This window comes from Spermophilus citellus (assembly GCF_964194105.1).
Source record: "Spermophilus citellus genome assembly, chromosome: 6".
In the NCBI taxonomy this organism is placed as follows: Eukaryota; Metazoa; Chordata; class Mammalia; order Rodentia; family Sciuridae; genus Spermophilus; species Spermophilus citellus.
In genome coordinates this window covers 13,516,380-13,540,478 of record NC_138187.1, presented here as the reverse complement: position 1 = coordinate 13,540,478, position 24,099 = coordinate 13,516,380, and the positions used below count along the sequence as shown (strand labels likewise).

The window sequence follows — 24,099 nt, the reverse complement described above, 5'->3', positions numbered from 1 at the left end:
GTGTGGTCTTTGGATCCTGGTCAGAGCACACTATGAAATTTCCCCCAATTTTGGGGAAAACTGAAAAAATGTGAATATGGTTTGATTTTAGATAATGTTCATCTTTAATTCTGTTGAACGTGATGATGGGATTACGACAGCCCTGTGCCCTTATTTTTCAGAGATGCATGTTGAGGAATTTCAGAGTGAAATATCCTGATGTCTGTAATTTACTTTAAGATGCTTCCCCAAACAATAAGAGAAAGCAAATATGACAATTCTAAATCTAGCACGTAAAGGAGTATTTACCGTACCAGTCTTTACTCTTTTGTATACTTTGAAATGTCTCCTAATAATGAATTCTTCTTATACACAAAATATACATGGTAACGAAAACATGAAGGATCAATTAACACAATAATTCTATTTTAGCATTAAAGGAAAATGCTTTTTAGGGTTTTTGTTTGTTTGTTTTTGGTACCTGGGGTTGAACCCAGGGGTGCTTAACCACTGAGCCCCATCTCCAGCCTTTTTTATTTTGAAACAGGGTCTGTCTAAGTTATGTAGGGCATCGCGGTTGCTGAGGCTGGCCTTGAACTTGCAATCCTCCTGCCTCAGCCTCCCAAATTGCTGGGACTACAGGTGTGTGCCTGGGCTTGCCGGGCATGAACTTGTGGTCCAGGAAACGCAGGACTTACCGCCCCCGTAAAAAACTCCAGCCCCGTGAACCGGAGCGTGTTCTTCTGGGCCACCGTCAGCTGGGGGATGACCAAGAAGCTGAAGTTCACGATGAAGGAGAAAATGTTGAACTTCAAAAGCCACCTCAGAAAGCTGAAATAGGAGAGGACGCTGGTTCCAAACTTGCCTCCGATGACCTTGAGCGTCTTCTGCCACAGGCTGGTGGTGTTGAGGAGCTCAGAGACGCTGTTCTTGGATCTCTGGTAGACCTGGAGTTAAGGGTGCCAGGCAGGGGGCTTGGGGTTCACTCAGGTATCTCCCAAGCAGGGTCCCTCATGGCACAACCAGCCACAACCAGCCACCGACCCGAGAGACTTCCACAGGGCCCCACACCATGCTCTGCATGTTGAGAAAGTTCATCTCCTTTAAGCCTCACTCATCTCTGAGGTTCTGCTATTGTGACTTTCCCAGGTTTGCTGAGGCTGGCCTTGAACTTGCGATCGTCCTGCCTCAGCCTCCCAAATTGCTGGGATTACAGGTTGAAGAAGATGATGCTCCCAGTGGCCAAGTGGGCCGATGACCTCAGCGTCCTCCTAGACCTTCCCTATGTCCACCTTTGCTCCCAGTGGCTCTGGGCAATGACGTCTCTCTGACTCTATCCTTCTATCCTCACTCTTGCCCCTCCCTGTTTTCACCCTCTTGCTGTGCTGGTTTTACTATTGCAATATAAATAGTGTACTGATTACACCCACGTTTACTGCAGCACTGTTTACAATAGCTATGACACAGAACCAACCCAGCAGTCCATCGACAGGTGAATGAATAAATAAAATGTGTATCTGCCCAGTGGAATACTATTCAGCCATAAAGAAGACTAGAGTCCTGTCATTTGCAGCAAACAAACAAACAAACAAAAAATTGGGGGTGGAACTGGAGGATATTATGACATGTGAAATAAACCAGACACAGAAAGAAAGGTGGAGACTAACATAAATTGTGGGGTACCATCCATAAAGCTACTTGAGTAGTCTTTTACTCGTTACCAAGCCATGGGGGACTTAGGTCTCCCCCCGGGGACAATCCCTGCATTCCCGTGTGCAGACTCCCCAGGGTGTGAGATCTCTGCCCACCCCCACTAGTGGGTCAGCTCTCATCCTCTGGAGTTGGGCGTGACCCAGGGGAACTGGACAACCCACCCCCTACTTTATTTGGCAAAGAACATTCCATGGAAAACCTTTGATGATCCCCATATAAATAAAGCAAGCAGGGGCTCCACTGCTCCCTCTGTCCATGTGGAAGCTCCATCTTTAAGATCCAAGAGCCGGCCTGCCCTCACTGGAAAAAATTACTTCCCGTGGATTGTGGGGTTTTCCGCCCTTTTCTCTTGATTAGCTCTTACTCAGCTGCCAGCCTGCCTCGCGCAGGGGAACCCCAATTCCACCGCGTGCGCGGGATGTGGGCAAGAATGACTCTTCCTGAATGTAGAGGAGTGATTACTAGGGGCTGGGAGGCTTTGGGGGAGGAAGAACAAGGAAAGTCAGATAACAGGGAGACAGAGTGAGCTGTGGTGTCCCCAGCCCAGGGGGTGACTGCAGCTGACAATGGCCTATTGGGTGGGTCATGCTGGTCTAGGAGACAGGAGCTCAAAGGCACCCAGGAGAAAGGAATGATGAGGAGGGACGAGGGGCAGAGCTCAGTGACAGGGTGTGGGCTGAGTGGGCAGCTGGCCCTGGAGGAGGAGGAGGAGGGGGAGGAGGAGGAGGAGGAGGAGGAGGAGGAGGAGGAGAAATAAAAGGAAGGAAGTAAGAGAAGAAAAGTAACATGGGAGGGAAATGTCCCTATGCACACAGTATGTCTTTATATGCTGATCAGAACATAAGATTCAATTCTAAGCAGTGGTGCACGCCTGTCATCCCAGCGGCTGGGGAGGCTGAGACAGGAGGATTGAAAGTTCAAGTCCAGCCTCAGAAACTTAGCGAGGCGATAAGCAACTCAGTGAGACCCTGTTTCTAAATAAAATACAAAATAGGGCTGGGGGTGGGGCTCAGTGACTGAGTGCCCCTGAGTTCAATCCCTGGTACCAAAAAAAAAAAAAAAAAAAAAAAAAAAAAAAAAAGAAAAAGAAAAGAAATAAGGGAAGAAAAAGACAAAAAGATTCAATTCCAAAAAAAGGCCGACTCACCAGAGAAAAGGTGTGCAGACACCGGGCGCAGCAGGCCACCTCCAGGGCACGGGGACCCTGTTTGCTTTTCTCTTTGTCAACCACTTTCCTGTTGGGAATGGGAGGAGACAATCAGAGAGACCCACCGTAACTCACCTTCAGGAGGGCTGTGGCTGGGTGGGGGAATGCCTGTAGGGCCAGCTGCTGGGAGGGAATGTAGCTGGTGCAGGGTCCCCCAGCCAGGCCCCTGGAAGGCACTTCCTCGTCTCCAGGCCTCCTTCACGCGCCCACACCCCAGTCCAGGGAGTAGGTGGGTCTGCAGACCCTGGGGAGAGGCGGGCCTCCTTGGATTACCTGGAATGTTCCACAAGGAATATTTGTCTCTTCTCCTGCGTTTATTGATCTCTCCTCTGAGGTTTGCAGGAAATCGGGGACAGATGGACAGTCCTCCGGTCCTTACCTCAGCTTTCTCTTCTCTTCCATGGTCCTGGGCTGGTTCCTGATGGCCTTGATCCTGTCCCTGGATGTCATGGGGATCAGGGATGCTATTAACTTTTGTCCTGCCAAAGGAGACACACGGAGATTTGTTTCTTTCTTTCCTTTTTTTTTTTTTCCTTTCACAGGGTTGTAAACATTTTAAAACCTGCTGCTGATGTTAGATCACGTTCTTATAAAGAGCACAAGGAAAGAGAAAAACAGGGACCCGAGGATCCCCAAGTCCACGATCGAGAACCACCAGAAAACCAATAAGTCTGTTCAGACTCAGAGCCAAAGGAATCCATGATGGGGGGCTGTCTCTCAACTCAACCCTTCCTTCCTGTCACAAAAAGACAATATTCAGGGACGCCAACGGGATCCCGCCGCTCGCTCCACCTGCCCATCTCTGTCCCTTAAACATCCACACACCTCCTTGGGCCCGTGAGCTCCAGGCCCAAGTGACTTCTTCCCCTGACTATGTTCATCGACCTGTCCAGCCCCTCCTCCTCTCCACTAGCTCATGTTCCCATTTCCCATCAACGTGGTGGACAGGGCTGGTCACCTACCTGCAAAGTCATCCCCTATATGTGAACAGAATCCCGACTGTTTCCCCACCCCCTGTGCAAGTCCCCGAGCTCCCTCAGGACGGGCCCACCTCCGGGCCAGTGGGCAGGTCCCCGTTATCCTAAGCCAATCCCAAAGGGCCTGTCCCCCTTGCAGGTAACTGGATCCATCACAAGCTTGGGACATATTGTCGGCCAGTGTTCTCCAAGAGGTAGGCAGTTAAGAAGTTTCTGGAAAAGGGGTTTCTCCCTTCTATTCAAAGAAGCCCCAAACAGGGCTGGGGGCGTAGCTCAGTGGTATAGCTATGGGAGAGGCTGGATTTGATCCCCCTTCTAGGAAAAAAAAAAGACAGATCGTCCCTTCCCACTCTGGATAGTCTTGTCTGCATGGGACACCTGCTGTCACTGTCTGGGACCATTGCTGGGGCCCTGATGTGTTGGAGATGACTGAGCAGGTCAGGGAGCAGGCAGACTGGCTTCTTGGTCACATCACTGAGCTGGAATTCCTCATGAGGACATACCTCCTTTATTTCAATGACATAGTTGGGGTGAAGGGGAAATCCCCCAGAGGGTCACTGAATCACTCTGACATTTGTGTCGGGAAGGACAAGCAGAGAGGAAGAGAGAAGAATGGAGGAAAGGGGAAATACAGAGATGCAGTGAGACAGTGAGGTGCCCCCGTCTTCAGACAAGGGGCCAAATCCACCAAATGCTTTGATGTCATAGGGTTTTTTTCTTCTCCTCCCAGAAATCTGCTGAGAGCTGCTAGACTCCACACCTGGAGCCGTATGGGGTGAAGAAGAAACAGCATCTCCACAGGACTCAGGAGCAGAGAAGCCGGGAGTTCTCCGCGAAGATGGAGTTTTACCCTGAACTTGGCGGTAAGAGATACCATGTCCTCGTTCCCTGAACCATGGCGGGAGGAATGAGCCAAAGCAGGACGGCGGGAGGATTAAAACCTCACGCTTGGCAATCGGGAAAACCTGCACGTAGCCCACCTGTGCAGGGTCACTGAACGTTGGGAGTCTCAGTCTCCTCATGGAGCACATGGAAAAGGCTGCCTCAAAGGTGGGAGGCTGGGGAATAAATAAAACTGAACTTGACAGCTGACCCAAAGGACGAGTCCCCGGGCACCTGATAGTAGAGAGGTCTCCGAGTGAGCCTTGTCTTGGTTCCCCACATCCTTAGTTCACCTTCTGAGCCTTGCACATTATTTGATGTCTTAAAAGTGAATTGGGAAGTCGTGGCGGCACACGCCTATAAACCCAGCAGCTTGGGAGGCTGAAAGGCAGGAGGATTGCCAGTTTAAGGCCAGCAACTTAGCAAGACCCCTGTGTCTAAATAAAAACAAAAATGTTTAAAGGTCTGGGGATGTGGCTCAGTGGTTAGGCACCCCTGGGTTCTATTCCCAGTACCAAAAAAAAAATGTAAATTGGGGGGCCAGGTGTGATAGCAGCACATGCCTAAAATCCCAGTAACTTGGGAGGCTGAGGCAGGAGGATCGCAAGTTCAAAGCCAGCCTCAGCAACTTAGCGAGACCCTGTGTCAAAAAAGTTAAAAGGGTTGGGGATGTGGCTCAGTGGTTCAATGCTCTGGGTTCAATCCCTGGTATAAAAAAAGAAAAAGAAAAGAAAGAAAGGAAGAAAGGAGATTGGGAGGCTTCTCTGCTCCCTGCTCAGCAATTTCCCAGCGGATGATACCTTGAGCGGTTTCATGGGAAGTGCAAGGAGTGTCTATGCCCGGGCATTCTGGGCTGTGATGGGTCTGAGACATTGATTCCTTCAAAGCAGTTGACAACTGTAATAACTGGTGGTGCTTCGTGTCACTGCCACGTCTGAACACCTGAGACTCCACCCTCTCGATGTCGGGGAGCGATGACACCCTGCTGAAGCCGGGCTTCACCCGTGTCCTTTCTGGAAAAATCTGATTGGAGGATGGACGGCTTTCGGCCCCAGACGGCACATTCTCTACCTCTACGACGATTTCGTTTACCCAGTCATCCGACAGCATCTCTCGCTTCCTGCTGGCTGGGTCCTGCAACCCAGGTGCGGTCTTCAGAGACCTCACGCAGCGGTCACACCAGCGTGGCCCAGACCCAGCCGGGAGAGAGTGGCCGCCATCACAAAGGGATGCTCCATTCACGCTTTTCCAAAGCCAAGACCAGACCACTGAAGCCAGCACCCCCCACCCACCAACAAGTCACAAGAGAACTCCCCACATCTGGCCCCCGAGGGGGCTCTCCTCAGAAGGAGATGTGTTCTCCTGCAGAGAATTCTACCTTGGTAGCTAGGTAAGAAATTAGAAACAGAATCCTGCATTGGAGACAATGGGATTCTAGAAACAGAGGACAGACATTCTTTTGATATCTCATAATCAAAGGGCGATTTTCACAGCCAGCGGTGGTGGCACACACCTGTAATCACAGCGGCTCAGGAGGCTGAGGCAGGAGGATCGCTCATTTCAAGGCCAGCCTCAGCAACTTAGCAAAGTCTCTAAATAAAATATCAAAATGGGCTGGGGATGTGACTCAGTGGTTTAAGTGCCCCTGAGTTCAATCCCCAGTTCCAAAAAAAAAAAAGGCAACTTGTTTTTTCTTTTTTAGTTTAATTGTTTGGTCTAGAACTTATTGTTTTATACATTTATATAAAACCCAGATATGTTGATACTGTTCCAATGATTCTCTCCTGACTGCCTCTGATGATGCACACAGCTGTCTGTCTGCTTCTCGGTATCCATTCTTTTTTCTCCTATGAGCGGGAATTAGATTTCCTGAGTGGATGTGAGATTCTCCCAGCTCCCTTTGCAGCTAAGGGTGGACAAGTGACCGACTTTCAGACATGTGACCTCAGGAATGCTCTTTAAAAGGGTATAGTGTACCTGGCTTCGCTTCTGCCCTTTACCATGTCCCCCTCTTGTACCTGGGGGGCACTCATCTGAGTTATTTAACAAGAGGTTAAATATTCACCTGCTAAAGATGGTAGAGAAAGCTACTGGGGAGTTTCAGTCCTCGAAGACATCACGGGAAAAAATACTTTGGACTTTCTCCCTCTACTCTTCTTGTTACAGGAGGAAAAATCAATCCCTTTATTGCTAAATCCATTGTTCCATTTCAATGCCAGACACCTGAACACACTTCCCACCCGACAGATTTAGACATCACCTAGGTCAGCTTGTTGATGGGAGAGTTGGAGGAGGGGTGGTGCAGAGAGAGGAACTGAGACCCCCTCCCGTCACACTCTTTAAATGGGAGGACTGGACTAGAACTCAGGAACTCTCACTAGTGAGGATAATTGACAGTAAAGATACCTGCCGATTCTGCAGGTCAAGTACTTTAAATAGAGCGTATCATTGCATATTCCCAATCACCCTGTGAAGTTGACAACTGTAATAACTGGTGATGCTCTTTAGAGCTGAGAAAACAGAGGCTCACCTGTCATCCCAGCACCTTGGGAGGCTGAGATAGGAGGATCGTGGGTTCAAAGCCAGCCTCAGCCAAAGCAAGGTGCTAAGCAACTCAGTGAGACCCTGTCTCTAAATAAAATACAAAATAGGGCTGGGGATGGGGCTCAGTGGTTGAGTGTCCCTGAGTTCAATGCCCAGTACCATCCCCAGAAAATAGAGGCTCAACGGGGTTAATTTACCTGGGCTCACAAACCATCAAGGAGTCATGCCTAGGTGGGTCTGAACCCAAAGCAGGGGCTCTTGATCACTTCCCCTTGGCCCCATCCTGTTACAAGATGCCACTGCGTGGGATTCATTCTTTAATAAATGAATAAATATCTATGAGTGCCTACTGCATGCCAGGGGCTTCCAGGGGCACAGCATAATCCATCACAGTGACAACCCTGTCATGAAGCTGTCCACCAATTAATTGCACAAGGTTTGAAAATCAGAAGCAATGCAAGGCAAAAACAGCAAAGAAAGCCACATCTTCTGTTTCTTTATTTACTTTTTGTTTTTTAGTTCCGGGACTGAACCCAGGGGTGCTTAACCACTGAGCCATATCCCTGGCCCTTTTTATGTTTTATTTTGAGACAGGGTCTCTCTAAGTTGCTTACAGCCTCTCTAAGTTGCTGAGGCTGGCCTCAAACTTACAATCCTCCTGCCTCAGCCTCCTGAGCCACTGGGATTACATGCATGAGCCTCCATGCCTGGCTCCCTGTGCCTTTTAAGTGTCCTTCTACTGGAGACCCTGGACCTCATGCTGGCCCCACAGAGCGGTCTTCAGGAGGCCAAAGGCCTCCCTCTCACCGATGGTTAAAGCCATTCTGCGATCCAGTGAGTCTAGAGTGAGGTTGTTATTTATATCCGCATGGGTTTCCCTTCCAGGTAGCAACACCTAACCACTGTGAAAGATACATGCCCCCTTGAGAAGGTTCTGGAAGGATGAAGTTCAGGATTATCCATCGCCTCTGGGGCTGAAAGTGGACAGACAGTCATGGAGTCCTCAATTTGCATTATTATGGAAAGATCCCATTAATTTATTCCTTCTGATTCACAGACTTAACATTTTGGGGCCAACATTCCTGTTTCCTTCTCCTCTGTACACGGTTACTTGGTCTTTGCCTCCAGTCAGATCTTTGGGACCCCTCACAGCGATCTTCCACTTTCCTAACCGACTTCAAAGACTCCCATCTGTTGTAGCCTGATTCCAACTCAACCGTCACATAAATGGATGATCATTCAGAAAAAAAAAAAAAATGGTTTTTTTGATCAGTGCACCTTGTCCCCACCAATACAGACAATAGCCACAGGACAGACAGGTGACCCAGTCTCGTCTCCTATGACACATGGACTGGTGCGGGTGTCTGCTCCTAATAGCCTGGTTAGAGTCTCTGTCCACATGGATGAACGGACGGGGAGAAGGAAGGGCTACTGAGGTAGCTGGGCTGAGGGGGGTCTGTGTGGCCCATGGCCTGACGCTGAAGCTTACAGAGAAGCTGGGTCAAGCAGAGGCAAACACTGGATGGGCAATGAGTGAGTCGGGTGGCACCGAGCCCTGCGTTCAGATTCGGAGGCCCTGGTCTCTGTAACTCCCTCGACAGATTAACCCAACAGATAGCTCTAAAGTCCCTTTACCTGTCAGGCGCTGCACGAGATTCTTTAAGTGGCTCCATGCCCTTCCCACAACGTGAACCAATAAGTTCCCTCTGGGCTACCTCCCTTTGGAATTGGGTTTCTGTCGCGTGCAACCAGAAGATTCCTCATGAAGATACCTGGATACCCACAAGAGATAAAGCCACACGTCTAAAGACACCACCAAGGGCTGGGGGTGTTGCTCAGGGGTGGGGCACACGCATGTGCAAGGCCCGGGCTTCAACCAGAACCCAGTACAGAGAGGGAGAAAGGGAGAGGGAGGGGGTAAATGCACTATGCCAACTCAGCAAGCGTTGTCCCTACTCCTCCAGCCGAGGAACGGCCATTGCTGGATCTCCAAGTTGCCTTGAGCCATCTCCTTCCCCAGGGCTGATGCTCCAGTCCTGCCCCATTAACTCTTACCTTCAGGTGACTTGTGCCAATCACCTTCAGACAGCGGTGGGTTTCCATAAGCACCGACAGGGCCGCCTTCGCCCGCATACGCAGGGTTCACTGGAATGAAGAGGAGGAAGGCACGGCAGGTTATTCCCAGCACGAGGTGGTGATGAGGCGCGAGCCCTAGCTGGTCACGGTCCCTAACACCGAGACCTTGTCTTGGAGATTCCTACAGACCCATGGCTGGGAACTCAGGTGGAAAATAGTATAAAACCAGATAAATAATACGATGGAGCATAATCAGTCTGGACCAATGGTGTTGTTTTGACTATAAACCATGGATCAAAAGAATCGTCACCCTGGGACCCGGGACACACGTACACTGTCATAACTGAAAAACAAGTTTCAAAAAACTCAGCTTTGAAGGCCTAAGCTGCATTCAGACATGTTCCTGCTCGATTCTATTCTTTTCTATGTCAATTTCTAATTTTATTTTAATTCTATTTCACTGAAAAAAAAAAAAACTCTTTTTGCAACTTGGTAATGAGTTGCAACTCAAGAGTCTGAAAGACGCTCGAGGAGGTGAGGGCAAAGGTTCCTTCCAGGTGCAGAGCTTCCTGATGACGCATGAATGGACAAAATGTGGAGTATTCCTTGGGGACACAGTCCAATCTCAGCATGTACATGACAGTGTCACATTTCAATATGTATTTCTGACCCATGATAAACATTAAAGGTAACCTCCTCCATTAAGAAAACAGATCACCTGTCGATGGGGACAGTGTGTAAAATTACATTGCGGAACGTTCTGGAACTTCTTGTTTGGGAATGATTCCCAGTCCTGTTCCTGACCAGCTGTTTGTTACTGGGTACGTTACTTAACATCTCTGAGCTTCAACATCTTAATCTCTAAAGTAGGGGTAATAATATAACTTTCACATAAGGTAGTTGGAATTGAACCAGCTAATCCATATAAAGTGATTAATCCTAGAACATAATAAAATTTTATTATGTATTAACTACTGTAGTCAATTAATTGCTGTTCAGTAAATATTATGCCTCACCCCACCTGGGCCACCTCCATTGATGTTGGGCTTGGTGATAGGATTTTTCTTTTATGAATATAACACAGCAGATGTGACATGGCAGTTCTAAGCCAATGCTATAAAATCATTGGGAGTTTCTGCTTCCTGCTTCAAGCAAATCCAACTTATGCCATGGGAAGAAAATGCCCCTGGGTAGCTCACCAGTCCGAGAAGAAGGACACTAGGTCTAATCACAACACATGACCTGGAGCTAAGCACAGCCAAACTCAACCCAGTGCAACCCAAACCCAGCCAACCCTGCAGATGCTAGTGAGAAATAAATTTATTGTATGTTTATGGTATGAGTCTGGTTTGGGGGATTGTTTGTTACACAGCATTCCTAGGGTGAGTGCTAACTGATACAGTTCATGTAGTTGCTTCTATTAATTCAGTTAACGTTACTCATACATCTAGTTTGTACCAGGCACTAGGAAAACCACCTAGAACCTTAGAGGAGACACACACAAATATGGGAATATGGCTTCTTCTCCTTTTCCTTCTCCTCTTTTTCATCTTTTACAATTCTGGGTATTGCTCTACCACAGAGTCACATCCCCAGCCCCATTTTGTATTTTTATTTTAGAGACAGGGTTTCACTGAGTTGCTTAGTGCCTCACTTTTGCTGAGACTGGCTTTGAACTCATGATCTCATGATCCTCCTGCCTTGGCCTCCCCAGCCACTGGGATTATAGGCATGCAAAATAGAAAATAAAAGGGCTGGAGATGCGGTTCAATGGTTAAGCGCCCTGGAGTTCAATTCCCAGTACAAAAAAAAAAAAAAAAAAAGAATGGGTAGGTGATTGTCGAGGGCTACAATTTAGTTCTACAAAGAAGTCCAGGGAAGGAAGCCACACTTGATGGCTTTTTTTCTTTCTTTTTCTTTCTTTTTTTTTTTTTTTAAGATTTTAATTTCCAGTGTTCTCTACAGCTAAGTGGTCAGAAATCTGCATGTACCCCACAGTATCCACAGTAATGCAGGGCAAATAAAGGGCCAGGCTTCGAGCTGGAGAGCCTGGATTCCACTCTTGGCTCTGTGGGTTTGGTGGCTGGGTGACTCCCATCAGTCAAGGCAGAGTGGCAGGCTCTGGGTGGTGGCCATGCAAGTCAATGAAAGGCAAGTGCTCAGCAGGGTCTCAGGGCAGAGAAAACCCTCAGACCTGCTCAGCACATTCCTCTGCCAGCAGTGTTTACTGATCTTTCTCCATTATCCACCCACCCTGGAGTCTTTATAGTCATTCCCCTCAATGCCCCCCTCCAGGAAAACTTAATACCACAGGGGCCTGTGTATCTATTTACATATTCTCTGTGTGTAGGAGCCTTAAAAATAATAAAAATAATAGGTTTAATAACAAAACATAAAAATAATATATTTCCCCTGCTCTGTCTTTTCAAGAACAAACCGCCCCTCCGCTCTCCTCAGGATGACTATGCATGGCATGAAGGTCTGGAATATTCCTGAGCTGAACAACTGAGGTTTGGGCTCCCAAATGGATATTTCCCATGCAAATGTGTACCAGTCAGTGCTTCCCATTAGTACAGAGGGTCTCTGACTCATTATTGGATCTTTGGATTCTATGTGGGTGGGAAAGTGCTTTGCATGCGGTAGATACGGTAATGCAAATTTTGAATTTTGAGGGCTGGGGATGTAGCTCAGTGGTAGAGTGCTCTCCTGGCTGTGTGTGAGGCCCTGGATTCCATCCTCAGCACAAAGGAGGAGGAGGAGGAGGAGGAAAGAAAGGGAAGGAGGAGGAAAGAAAGGGAAGGAGGAGAAAAGGAGAAGGAGGAGGTGGAGGAGGAGGAGGAGGAGGAGAAGGAAGAGAAGAAGAAGGAGGAGGGAGGAGGAGGAGGAGGAGGGAGGAGGAGGGGGAAGAAGAAAAGGAGAAGAAGGAGGGGGAGGAGGAGGAGGAGAAGGAAGAGAAGGAGGAGGGAGGAGGAGGAGGAGGGAGGAGGAGGAAGGGGAAGAAGAAAAGGAGAAGGAGGAGGGGGAGGAGGAGGAGGAGAAGGAAGAGAAGGAGAAGGAGGAGGGAGGAGGAGGAGGGGGAAGAAGAAAAGGAGAAGGAGGAGGGGGGAGGAGGTGGAGGAGGATGAGTAAAGAAAGGAAAGGAGGAGGAAAGGAAGAGGAGGGGAGGAGGAGGAGGGGGAGGAGCTGGGGGGCAGGAGGAGGTGGAAGAGGTGGAGGAGGAGATGGAGGTGGAGGAGGAGGAGGAGAAAAGAAAGGGAAGGAGAAGAAAAGGAGGAGGAGGGGAGGAGGTGGAGGGGGAAAAAGAGGAGGGGGAGGAGGGGGAGGAGGAGGAGGAGGGGGGAGCTGGGGGGGGGCGGGAGGAGGAGGAGGAGGGAGAGGAGGAGGAGGAGAGGAGAATACTGAAACTTTCCGGGCTAGAATACGATGAGGGATTCCAGATGCTAGGCAGCGGCAGCAGTTCGCAGCTCACATCAGCCCCTGCCATCACAGGGGCACAGCGCTGTACTGTTTGCTGCGAGGCTGGGCTGAGTGTTCCCTAAGCCAGGTGTATGCAGCCTCATGCATTCATGAGGGTTTCTCAGGACGTGACCCCATCGTGGGCCAGCGAGCATGTGTCCATGGAGGTATATCCTGACCCTCCTCTCTGCCTCCTCAAAGGCTTTCCTCCCCCCTCGAGGCTGGTCTGGCCTCCCTCTGCACCTCCCAGCTGATCTAGGTCGAACCCCCCTCCCCTTCTGGCCCCCACAGGCTCTAGATTCCCGTAACACTGCCTGGGTTTTTCCTCTTTTATCATGAACTAGTTTCTCCAAAGAAGCAAACAGTTCCTTTTCCCACCTGGAAGGTAAGAATGTGGGTTTTCCAGCCTCCCAAACCATAAGCTAAATAAACCTCTTTTTTTAGGCCAGACATGGTGGTGCACGGCGTGTAATCCCAGCAACTTGGGAGACCGAGGCCAGAGGATCGTCAATTCAAAGCCAGCCTGGACAACAGAGTGAGACCCTGTCTCAAAATAAAAATAAGTAAAGGAATCCATAAGGGCTGGGGGTGTAGCCCAGTGATAGAGAATCTTGGGTTAAATTCCTAGGACTACAAAAATAAACAAATAAATAAGTGAAAGATACATAAACCTCTTTTAAAAATAAAGGTCCCAGCATCAGGTATTTTACTAAAGCAACAGAAAGTGGACAATTATAGGAGTTTTTTTACATAATTGTTTTGTGTGTGTGTGTGTGTGTTTCTGTTTTCTTTGAAAACTCTCAGGATCTCATCATGCTGAGCCTGTTCCCTGCATAACCACCATGGGCCAATATTAGGGTCTGTAAACAAGTCAAGATGGCGCCTGGCATTTTGCCAGAGGGAGTGGTTTGTGAACTAACGCCAGGAGCCATTAAGTGTGGAGATTCCTTATTGGTTGACTGCTGTATCTAGTTTATGTTAATTAAGATAAGCTGTGTGGAATGTATATATACCCCTCCTGTCCTACAATAAACGGCTCCCACTCCTGCTGTATCAATGTACACAAGTTGCTCCTCACCCCGCCCCCCCAGGTTATTTTGCTGCAGCCGGACTGTGGCAGGCCAGACTGAACTTCAGTCACCTTGGGTAGGCACAGGGTGAACAAGTTTCCATTTTTCACACGCCTTCCCTAGCCTACTTTGGTAATTGATGACACGTGGCTTCCTTGGACAGAGTTCCCAACTCTTGTGTCTAAGGAGAGTGTTTGAGGCAGGAGGGATGAGCCAACTCTTCTATTGCTATGACTGCTTAATGGTAGCCTCCTGAGCCCACTGGATTTTATTTCCTTCCCAGAGTGCGATCCTCCTGTTAAGACGCGCTTACCATAGCCCTTTCCAGGAGCACCTGGCAGAGATGGGTCACGTGGATCTGCCATCTCCATGGACGACATTTCAAAACTTCCAGGGTAATCTTCACTCTCTCTCCTAAGGACGCCCAAGGAGGCATTACTCCTGCAATGGAATGAGGGCAGGGTTGAAGATGTTTTACTGAGCACTGTAAAATCTCAAAATATGGGTTACCATCCATCCAGTAGTGTGGTGAGGACAGCTGTCCATCTGTCTATCCATCCATCCATCCACCCACCCATTCACTCATCTACCTATCAATCCATATACCACTCATCTATTCATCTACTCATTCATCTGTTCATCCATTCACCCACTTATCCATCTATCCATCCACCCATTCATACACTCATCCATCCATCCACTCATCCATCCATCCATCCATCCATCTACCCATCTATTCATCTATCCATCCATCTGCCCATTCATTTATCCACTAATCCACCCATCCATCCATTCATCCATCCACACATCCACCCACCCACCATCCATCCATCCACCCATCTATTCATCCATCCACCCATCCACCCATCCATTCATCCACTCATCCATCCATCCATTCATCCATCCATCCACCTATCCATCCAACCACCCATCCATCCAACCACTTATCCACCCACCCACCATCCATCCATCCCACAAATGCTGACTGAAACCCAACAATGTGTGAGGCATGGGCTGGGCAGTGAGGGCACCAAGATAAAGACCTGGGGTATTTGCCCCCAAGAGACTCCCAACACCACCTGGCACAGCTTCTTAGAGACAGCAATGAGTAATTATAATACAAGCAGAAATTAGTGAGTATCAGGAGACAGGTCCAAGGAGTTCAGAAGAAGGAGAGAGGAATTCTGGCTGGGAGTTTTAGAGGGAAATCTTCATGGAAAAGAGACATCTGAGAGGATACTGGAAAGATAAATTCATATCTCACACAGGGGAGGGCATTGCAAGTATGAAAAATAGCATAAATAAAGGCACGAGGCCAGAAACTGTTGAATACATAAAGGGAAGGCTATAAAAATCAATTAACCTGTGGCAAAGATTGTTTATATTATACCATTTCCCAAGCCCCATCCCAGACGACTGAATCAGAAGCTCTGAAGGTTGGGCTCGGGCATCTCTATTACGTTTAAAGTTCCCCGGGTGATATAATAATTCTAAGTATCAGTCAAGGTCAAGAGCCGGAGACCTGGAGTGTAGGGTTCAGACAGGAAAAGGACAGGAGAAATAGATGAGTGATCAGGCTGGCCCAGGGCTGGAGTCCTCTGTTAGTACAGTGTATCCTCCTTCATATGGTTCAGTAGATAAGAAGTGTGGCCTTTGTCCCCCAGGCTATGGGGACCCATGGACTATGCAAAGCAGAGGAGTGACAGAATCAAAGGCATATCTTAGAATGATGACTCAGGCAGCCGGGCAGAAGACTAAGGGGGACATTTTGACCTGAGCAAGCTAATCCTGCTATTTACGTCCTAAAAGCATTTGACTCCGCACACCCAAATCCTAGAGACAGACATAAACCACTGCTTTTAGTGACTTCAAAAATATCACTGGTAAAAACAGTATCAGTTAAAATTTCACATGGGGACTGAGGGGGCAGCTCAGGGGCAGAGCACTAGCCCAGCATGTACAAGGTCCTGGGTTTCGTCCCCTGCAGGACAATAAATAAATAAAAATAAAACAAATTTTCAGAGGATAAAATTTGTTATAGATTTTTTTTAGAAACCTGACCAAAGTTTGTTGCTTGATGTTCACTGTTGTTAAAATGAACATCAAAAAAAAAAAAATTCATCCAGGGAGAATTCAATTTGGCAGAACCAAATCACTCGAATAAATGTTATCAGTGCCAGAACTGCATCTGGAAAAATTTGCCAACAATCAAAAATTGAGAGGAGTTCAAAATCCTTTAAAGAAAATTTAGATCTACAGCATCAAAACCAGGCAAAATTAGATTTGGTGTTTTTAAATGACCTTAAAGAGATTTGGGTGTGGTGGCACACACCTGTCATCCCAGGTACTTCGGTGACTGAGATGGAAGGAGTGCAAATTGGAGGCCAGCCAGGGCAATTTAGCAAGACACTGTCTCAAAACCAAACAACAACCAGGTGCTGTGGCACATGCCTATAATCCCAGCAATTATGGAGGCTGAAGCAGGAGAATCCCAAGTTCAAAATCAGCCTCAGCAATTTAGTGAGGCCCTAAGCAATTTAGCGAAGTCATAAGCAACTTAGTGAGACCCTGTCTCTAAATAAAATATTTTTTAAAGGGCTGGGGATGTGACTCAGGAGTTAAGCACCCCTGGGTTTAATCCCTGGTACCAAGAAGAAAAAAAAAACAAAACAAACCCAAGTATGGAGGTAAATGACTAAATGACTTGCAGGGACAAGGAAGAGGTAGAGAGTAAGGAGGTGATCCAGGCAAGAGGTGTTGAAAGATTAAGTTCAGGTAAGGACTTTGAGCCTCAGACTGACAGTTGATGGCCCGGGTGATATCGACAGGTAGGTCTGACAGTTTCACAACTTCAGGCCATAGAAACCTTAATCAAATACCCATCCGTAATCAAGGCCGCATCAATGGAACTCCATTGACTTGTTGATCTAGCAGTCAGTCCCACCAATGAAGGGATATATTTGAACTTACCTCCTGGTCATTTCCCGGGTCTCAGAAAGGCCATAATCATGAATACTCTCGGCTCCTGGGTAATCAGGTTCCCCAAAAATGTTTGGAGAATTCGGATAATCCTCAGCACTGGGATAGTCTGGTTCCCCCCAAATGTGTGGAAAGTTAGTTTGATTTTCAGCATCTGGATAATCAGGCTCTCCCAGGTCGTCTATATATGAATTGATTCTGGAACCAGCATGTTCTTGATTCCTTCTGGAGCCTGGATGGTTGGAACTGGCTCTGGGGCCAGAATGGTTAGAGTTGTCCTGTGCTCCCGGGTAGTCAGGATTTTCCAGGGATCCCAAATAACCTGGGTTTATCCTGGAACCTGGGTAGTTTCCACTACTTCTGGAACTTGCAAATTCAAGATTTCTTTGAGATCCAGGGTAATCTGGTTCTCTGGATGAGCCTGGATGGTATGGATGGCTCTGAGATTCAATATAATCTGGCTCTGGCAGAGATTCGTGATAGTCTGGACTTGTTCTGGAATCTTCAGAATAGGGATTGTTCCTGGCACCAGGATAATCTGGTTTACTTGGAGATCCAGGATAATCTGGTTCTGCTAGAGACACAGGATAGTCTGGATTTGTTCTGGAGCCTGCAGAGAATGGATTGTTCCTGGTGCTGGGATAGCCTGGATTGTCCTGACGACCTGAGAAATCTGGATAATCCTGAGTTTTTAAATGCCCTCGAGTACGGCCTTGAGACCTTGAATAGTCAGGGTGCTCTGTGTCGCCGTTGAGGCTGTTATTCCTGTAGTAGGCTGACATGATGGCACAGACTCTTTACCCCACAGTGTTAGAACGTTCCTGTGTTTGTAGTCCCTTTGGGATCTTTTATAAAACTGAAAAAAAAAAAAGGAAAAATTAAGATTTTCCCCCTCTTTCTTCTTTGCAAAGATTGCTGGTTATCTTCCAGTTATCTCTTCTCACACAGCTGGGTGCACAGCTGCCTAGAGCAAAGACCATGTTTCCCAGGCTCCTTTGCACCAGCTGTGGCCATGACAGAGGTCAGTGGGATGTGAGTGGATGCAATTTATGCAACTTCCAGATTGTGCTGTTAAAGGGAAGCGTCATCCCTCCCTGTCTAGGCCTCCTTACTTCCTGTGGACTGGATGTGGAGATTGAACCATGGGACATGCACACTAAGGCAGCATCTGCTGCAGGGACAGCAGCACCGCATGTGGAGAGAGCCTGGGTCACCTGTGATTTCCAGGGGCAGAGCCTTCATATCAGCCCAGACTTTCATGGGAGAGAGAATGAATTTTTATATCTTGTTTCAACTACTCTTTCTGTGTGTATTGGACACATGCAATGGGAATGATCTCTTAAACCATGCATCCCCTTGGTTGGGGCAAAGGGAGCAATGAATCTAAGGATTAGAAGGAACCGGAACTTTTGAGGCATTTTGCTGGCAATCCTGTTTCTAGGGATAAAGACAGTGTGGTGACAATTGCTGTGACCTCTTCCGGCTTGCAAATATGATTGGTGAGTCCCATGAGCTCTCCTCTGCAGACACAGCACACTTCCCAGTCAGAAGTGATGAGGTTAACTGCTGGAACATGTGTATTTTCCTACATGTTTACCCACTTCCCCTTCTTTTCCAATCAATGCCCCGATTTTCCTCAAGCCATCTTTCCTTCTCCCACCCTTATTCCAAGTGGAACAGGAAGGGTTGATGGCACCCCTGACCAACTCCAGGGAGGTCACATGACCCAGGCCTGGCCAATCAGTGTCCATCAACCCCTTGGCCCCAGGATTTGACTCATCAGCCCTTCAGGAGGTGGACCAGACTGGGAGAGGGATGGTCTTATTTTGAGACAGACAGGACATCAGCCTGCAGCACCTGGTGTGGTTGTCAGTGGGAACAGAGAAGAAAATACACAGGGGAGAAAATTTAAACGAAGAGTCAGTAAGGGATTTGTTGGCTAACCCAATATGGGAGGAATACAAACTAAAGGAAATAAAAAAGATGAACATCTCTCCAGTTTCAAGTCAGCATGATTAGAATATGGTGATGCTTTGGAAGAAGGAAGTAGAACATTCTTGAAGCTCTGCCAACTTTACAAGTTTATCTCTATGTAAATGACAAAGGCCTCGACCTTATCAAAGCTAAAGGCAATATTAACTTTCTGCGGTCCCCTGTGGTTTCAGTGTTAGTTTGCCAACTTGTTCCCACAAGTCTTGGCTTAGCTGAAGTCTGTTCTTTTATATTTTGTTTCTGCCCAGCATCCATTGTTCCCTTTGGGGGTAACATGTTTCGTTGAGTACCTCACCCCCAGTCCCTGCAGGCCAGGACCTCATCTGAATGATTTTCTTCCTAGCCACGGCGATGGGGTCAAAGCATATAACCCAGTCAGAGCCAGTGAGCTTCAGATCTGGGCGATACGTCACAGCTGTAGGAAAGAGAGCAGCTCTGTCTTTCCCTGGGGCTTGGAGTTAGGAAGTTTTAGTCTGGAGCTGCCAGTGGTTACCACTGGAGAAGGTTTTCCTAAGATTGCCAACAAGGAGAGAACAGAGCCAAGAGATAAATAGGATGAATGATCAGGGCTGATGAACTGTTAAAACACCTGGATCTAGCTATGCCTGAAGGCAGATGCCCAGTGGATACCTGAACCATTAAATTTTTTTTTTCCTAAGCAGAGCTGGGTCTCTGTGATTTGCAAATGAAAGAGAATTCTGACTAATGAATGAGTTTTGCAAGCAGGAACATCTGTACAAACTGCAGTACTGTGAAGACTGAATGCTATGCTGAAACAATTGAAAATTATTTCTCATAACATAGAAATAGAACCCATTCCTTCATATGTATCCCAATAGTAGCCCAGTTCCTATAACTCCTGCGGGGTACCAACAACACATATGACATCTAACAAAGCTAAATGATTTTGGATGGGGCAAAGGGGAGTGGGGAGGGGGCAGGGAGGTTGGAAAGATGGTGGAATCAGATGGACATCATTACCCTAGTTACATGCATGATTGCTCGAATGGTGTGACTGCTTCATGTACAACCAGAGGAGTGAAAAATTCTGCTCCATTTGTGTACAATGAATCAAAGAGCTTTCTACTGTCACGCATAAGTGATTAGAATTAAAAAAAAAAAAAAAAGCTAAATGATGCCAAGAAATTAAAAACAGATACAGGTATACCAGCTCAAGAGAAATGAGTGTATCTATCAAAAGATGACAAGGATGTTCACAGAAACTTTTTTTTCATAAAAGCCAACCATTTGAAAAACACACAAATGTCATGAAACAGCAGAATAAGTCAATGAATTTTGCCACATTCATACCACGAAATACTATACAGCAATAACAAACTCTGAACTTCTGGGCTGCAGATGTAGCTCTGTGGTATAGCAGGGTTACCTGGCATGAGTGAGGCTCTGAGTTCCATCCCCAGCACCTCCAAAAAAGTAAAAAAGGAACAGAGGTGGAACTTCTGCTCCATGCAGAATACAATGGCACGGGGGAGTCTCACAGATGTAAGGGTGAGGGAAAGACAGCTGGACACAAAAGAGCAGTAAGGTCCGACATTACCCAAGTTCAAGAGCAAGTGAACTGATACACTCATGTCCGACATTACCCAAGTTCAAGAGCAAGTGAACCGATACACCGTGATGCAAGGCAGAACAGGGAGCATCTGGGGAAGGAACGAGGCGGCCACTCCCTCGTTCCTTCACAACACAGCATCACAGCTGTTCACATAGCACTGACGTTGTATTAGGTATTCTAACTAATCTAGAGGTGACTTAAACTGCACAGCAGGATTATGTGTGGCATATTTAAATACTAAGCCATTTTCCATCAGAGATTTGAGCACCAAGAATTTTGATATGTGTGTGGGGTCCTGGAACCAATCCCCATAGATACTGAGGGACAACTACAATTCCCACAGAGAGAATGTGTATATTTGCTCAAATGTGTAAATACACCTAAGTCTACATCTATAATATGTTCTATGTGTATATACATTCGTATAACACACGCACAGAGCATGGATGATAGGTAGGTAGGTAGATGACAGGTACATACATGGGGGAGAGAGGGGACCTCTAGCTCCTGCCCATGGGTTCACATCTCTGATCCGTGGCCACCAACAGGAGCAGGTGGGCTACAGGCTCCATCACAGGCCAGGCCAGGCCTAAAGGGTGAATGCCTCTCTAACCGTTGTGGCCTACACTGGGACCAATTCCTAAACAAACAGAAACTAAGTCCACAGGAAAGGGTTGTGAGAGAAATGACAAGAAAATAGGCTCCGACTGATTGTCAAAGGACATGGGAGTGACCCTCTGGGACCCTTCCTCCTGGCTTCCTATTAACTCTAGAGGGGCAGAGTGGCCACCCTCCCTTGGCGCCTTGGAAAAAGCTTGGAGAGGGGACCGTGTGTTAGTTCTTGCTTCTCCAGCACCTTCTCAGTAGGGCTAGTGAGCCCTCTATGCCGAGTAGGGTCACTCGCTCTGCTGGCTCAATAGCTTCCAGTCACTCCCCCCAGCAATGACACGCCTTCCCTCGACTGTCCCCGAATTGTCTCCTTGTTTGACTCTGCAAGGCTCCCTGGTTTGAACGGGTCATTTTAGCAATCCGGTGTTTGCCACTGGATAGTCCAGGAATCTTCAGGGATAAATCACCCTTGAACCTGAATGAGGCCACATTCAAGGCCACATTTACCTGGCTCTGTGCTGCATCCGAGTTCTCACAAGACAACCCAGGCCCAGGCCAGCCGCCAGCAGCCTCCGTATCACCAAAGTCATCTCACAGAGCACAGGAATGGGAATCACTACAGACAACCTGGAAACAACCCAAATCCACCAGGAGACGTTAGGTCCAGGAGGTTCGAATGGCAGAAGATCACCGAGTACTCATAAAGAAGGCTTCAGATGGGCACGTAACAGATGATAAATGGCCCCAATCAGCAAAATCAATCTTTGGTCACTTCAGGGTCTGCATGACCACAGTGATGTAGTTTAGGCTGGGGTAGGAGATGGGACAAAGACGGGACATTTTATCTTCAAACTCTTTGTCCCATCTCCCGCCCCAGGCCTCGGCTAGAACACCGCAGTCATGCGAAATGCGAAATGACCAAAGGTTGATTTTGCTGATTGAGGCCATTTATTACCTGGTACACAGAAAAGACAGGCCAGGGCTTGTGAAACCGGCCAACTATTCAGCACCCAGCGCAGGAGGAAGTCTCCCCACAGGAAAGAAAGCAAAGCCACAATTTCTAATTTCCCTGTATGTTTTATTTGCTAAGGGGGTGAACTTGACCATGGTAACACATGACAGGGTAAACATTTCAACCGGAATGAAATCAGTGCTCTTATTGGTGAAAGTCTTCTGTTTTGAAACATACAATGTTTTATTGTGAGTCATAATCACCCTGCCATATCAGGATGGCTTTTTTTTTTTTTTGAGTATTTTATATTATACCCAGGGGTTCTCTACCACAGAGACACATCCCCAGCCAATTTTTTAATTTTTTAATTTTTTATTTTGCAACAGGGTCTTGTTAAGTTGCTCAAGGCCTATGTGTCTGAGGTTGGCTTCGAACTTGCAATCCTGCTGCCTCAGCCTCCTGAGTCATTGGGATGATTGATGGGTGTGAGCCACTGCACCTGGCTCAGGCTGACTTTTGCTAGGACCTAAAAATCAGAGGGGGATCTCTGATGGTCATAAAAGAGGGTCTCATTCTGTACAGCATTTGTGAGTGAGAAATGTTGGCTCAAAGCAAGTTAATAATGCCAGTATTTCTGTAACCTAAGCTATCAAACCCCTTCCCTATGGTAACTGTGGAACAATGTAGCACTGTGGAGGAGACAAGCGCTCAGCTGCTAAGGGGTTTTCTTTTCTTTCTTTTTTTTTTTTTTTTTTTGCAATGCTGGGGATCGAACCCAGGGCCTTGTGAATGCAAAACAAACACTCTACCAACTGAACTATATCCCCAGCCCCTGTAAGTAGTTTTCAATAAAACTTAAGTCTCACATGCCCTCTCTCAGCAACCTGTCCCACTGCCCCAGTACAACTGGGCTTTGAACAGTACAATGTTATAGATATATAAAACAATATACTTTATGTTTTCTGCAACTCACTGTTTTCTAAATGTGAAATTAGCTTTGAGACCTATTCATGCTGTTAGCTCTGGTAACTAAAGCTAGTAGTTCAAACATCACTCTAGAAATTGGTTCATTTTGATGGCTGTGTACTGTTCCATGATGTATGGATTTCCACATTATATTTATTCCTCCTGCTACTCATGGACATTTGGGCTGTTTCCAATTTTTCAATGACATAAACAATGATCGTTCTGCGTTCCACATGAGTCTCTTTATAACAACGTGTGAAAATCTCTCCCAGGAAGAGAAATGGGGGTGGTTTTGCTGGGTTTGGTTGGAGTGTATGCAATTTCACTGGAGATAGCCCAGGGGAGGGGGGATCCCTCCAAGGAGGGGAAACAACAACTGTAGGTAAGTAGACTCTTCATTTTCATAGTGTCGTCATGGAAGGATATCCAGGAATCTTCCTTGAACTTGACCTTTCTTCTTCTCCCTGAATTACTCCCAAATTACCATATGCCACTTCTAAGAACTGAACATAGAAAAACTAGAATTGCAAGATTATCCTTGGTTGAAGGAGGCCTTCCCCATCTCTGCTACGGACATCCTGGGCCATATCATTCTTCCGTGTCCAGATGCCCAGAAGCAGCTGTCCCAACTGGTAACAAAGAAGTTCAAAGCCTTGCCAAAATGTCCTCTGGGAACAAAATGTATTCTATCCACCCTGCCTCTGAGTTTGAGAAGAGGTGAGATAGACCGACATGAACATGGGATGATCTAAACGGTCTGTTCCAGCTCTCCAAGCCAATGATGTAAAGAAAAATTCATATGAAAAAGCAAATCAGAGCAGAAGGGAGAGGAGACCTTTCCATTAAAGAGAAAGAGATGGGCATTTGGGATGAAAGGGAAACCTAAACTAGGAACACGTGCACTTCCAAGACCAGGTAACTCTGCAGCTGCAGGAAAGGAGTGGGCCGGGAGCCACCCAATGCACATGCCTGTGCGCTCCCTTTGTGCAGCCTGGTCCCTGCCAGGGAGATGCTTGGTGCAGAGGTTTCACAGAGCAGGACGTGGAGGCTCTGAAGGGCTCCAAACCTTTTCGAGTTCTCACAGATGGTAGATGGGCACAGAATATTTGCACAGAATGATTGCC

At 47.3% G+C, this 24,099-nt stretch overlaps 1 protein-coding gene across 1 annotated transcript in view; it reads right to left on the bottom strand.

Moving 5' to 3' along the window:
- TMC5 (transmembrane channel like 5) overlaps positions 1–17,665 on the bottom strand; it is a gene marked incomplete at both ends in the record, with an annotated part of 43,723 nt that extends 26,058 nt beyond the window's left edge. Inside the window, 6 exons of the mRNA XM_081299106.1 lie at positions 678–926; positions 2,840–2,927; positions 3,279–3,378; positions 9,358–9,447; positions 14,218–14,345; positions 16,875–17,665. Coding sequence (XP_081155232.1) covers positions 678–926; positions 2,840–2,927; positions 3,279–3,378; positions 9,358–9,447; positions 14,218–14,345; positions 16,875–17,665 — 1,446 coding nt within the window. The remainder of the gene's footprint in view (positions 1–677; positions 927–2,839; positions 2,928–3,278; positions 3,379–9,357; positions 9,448–14,217; positions 14,346–16,874) is intronic.
- Positions 17,666–24,099: the final 6,434 nt, after the last annotated feature.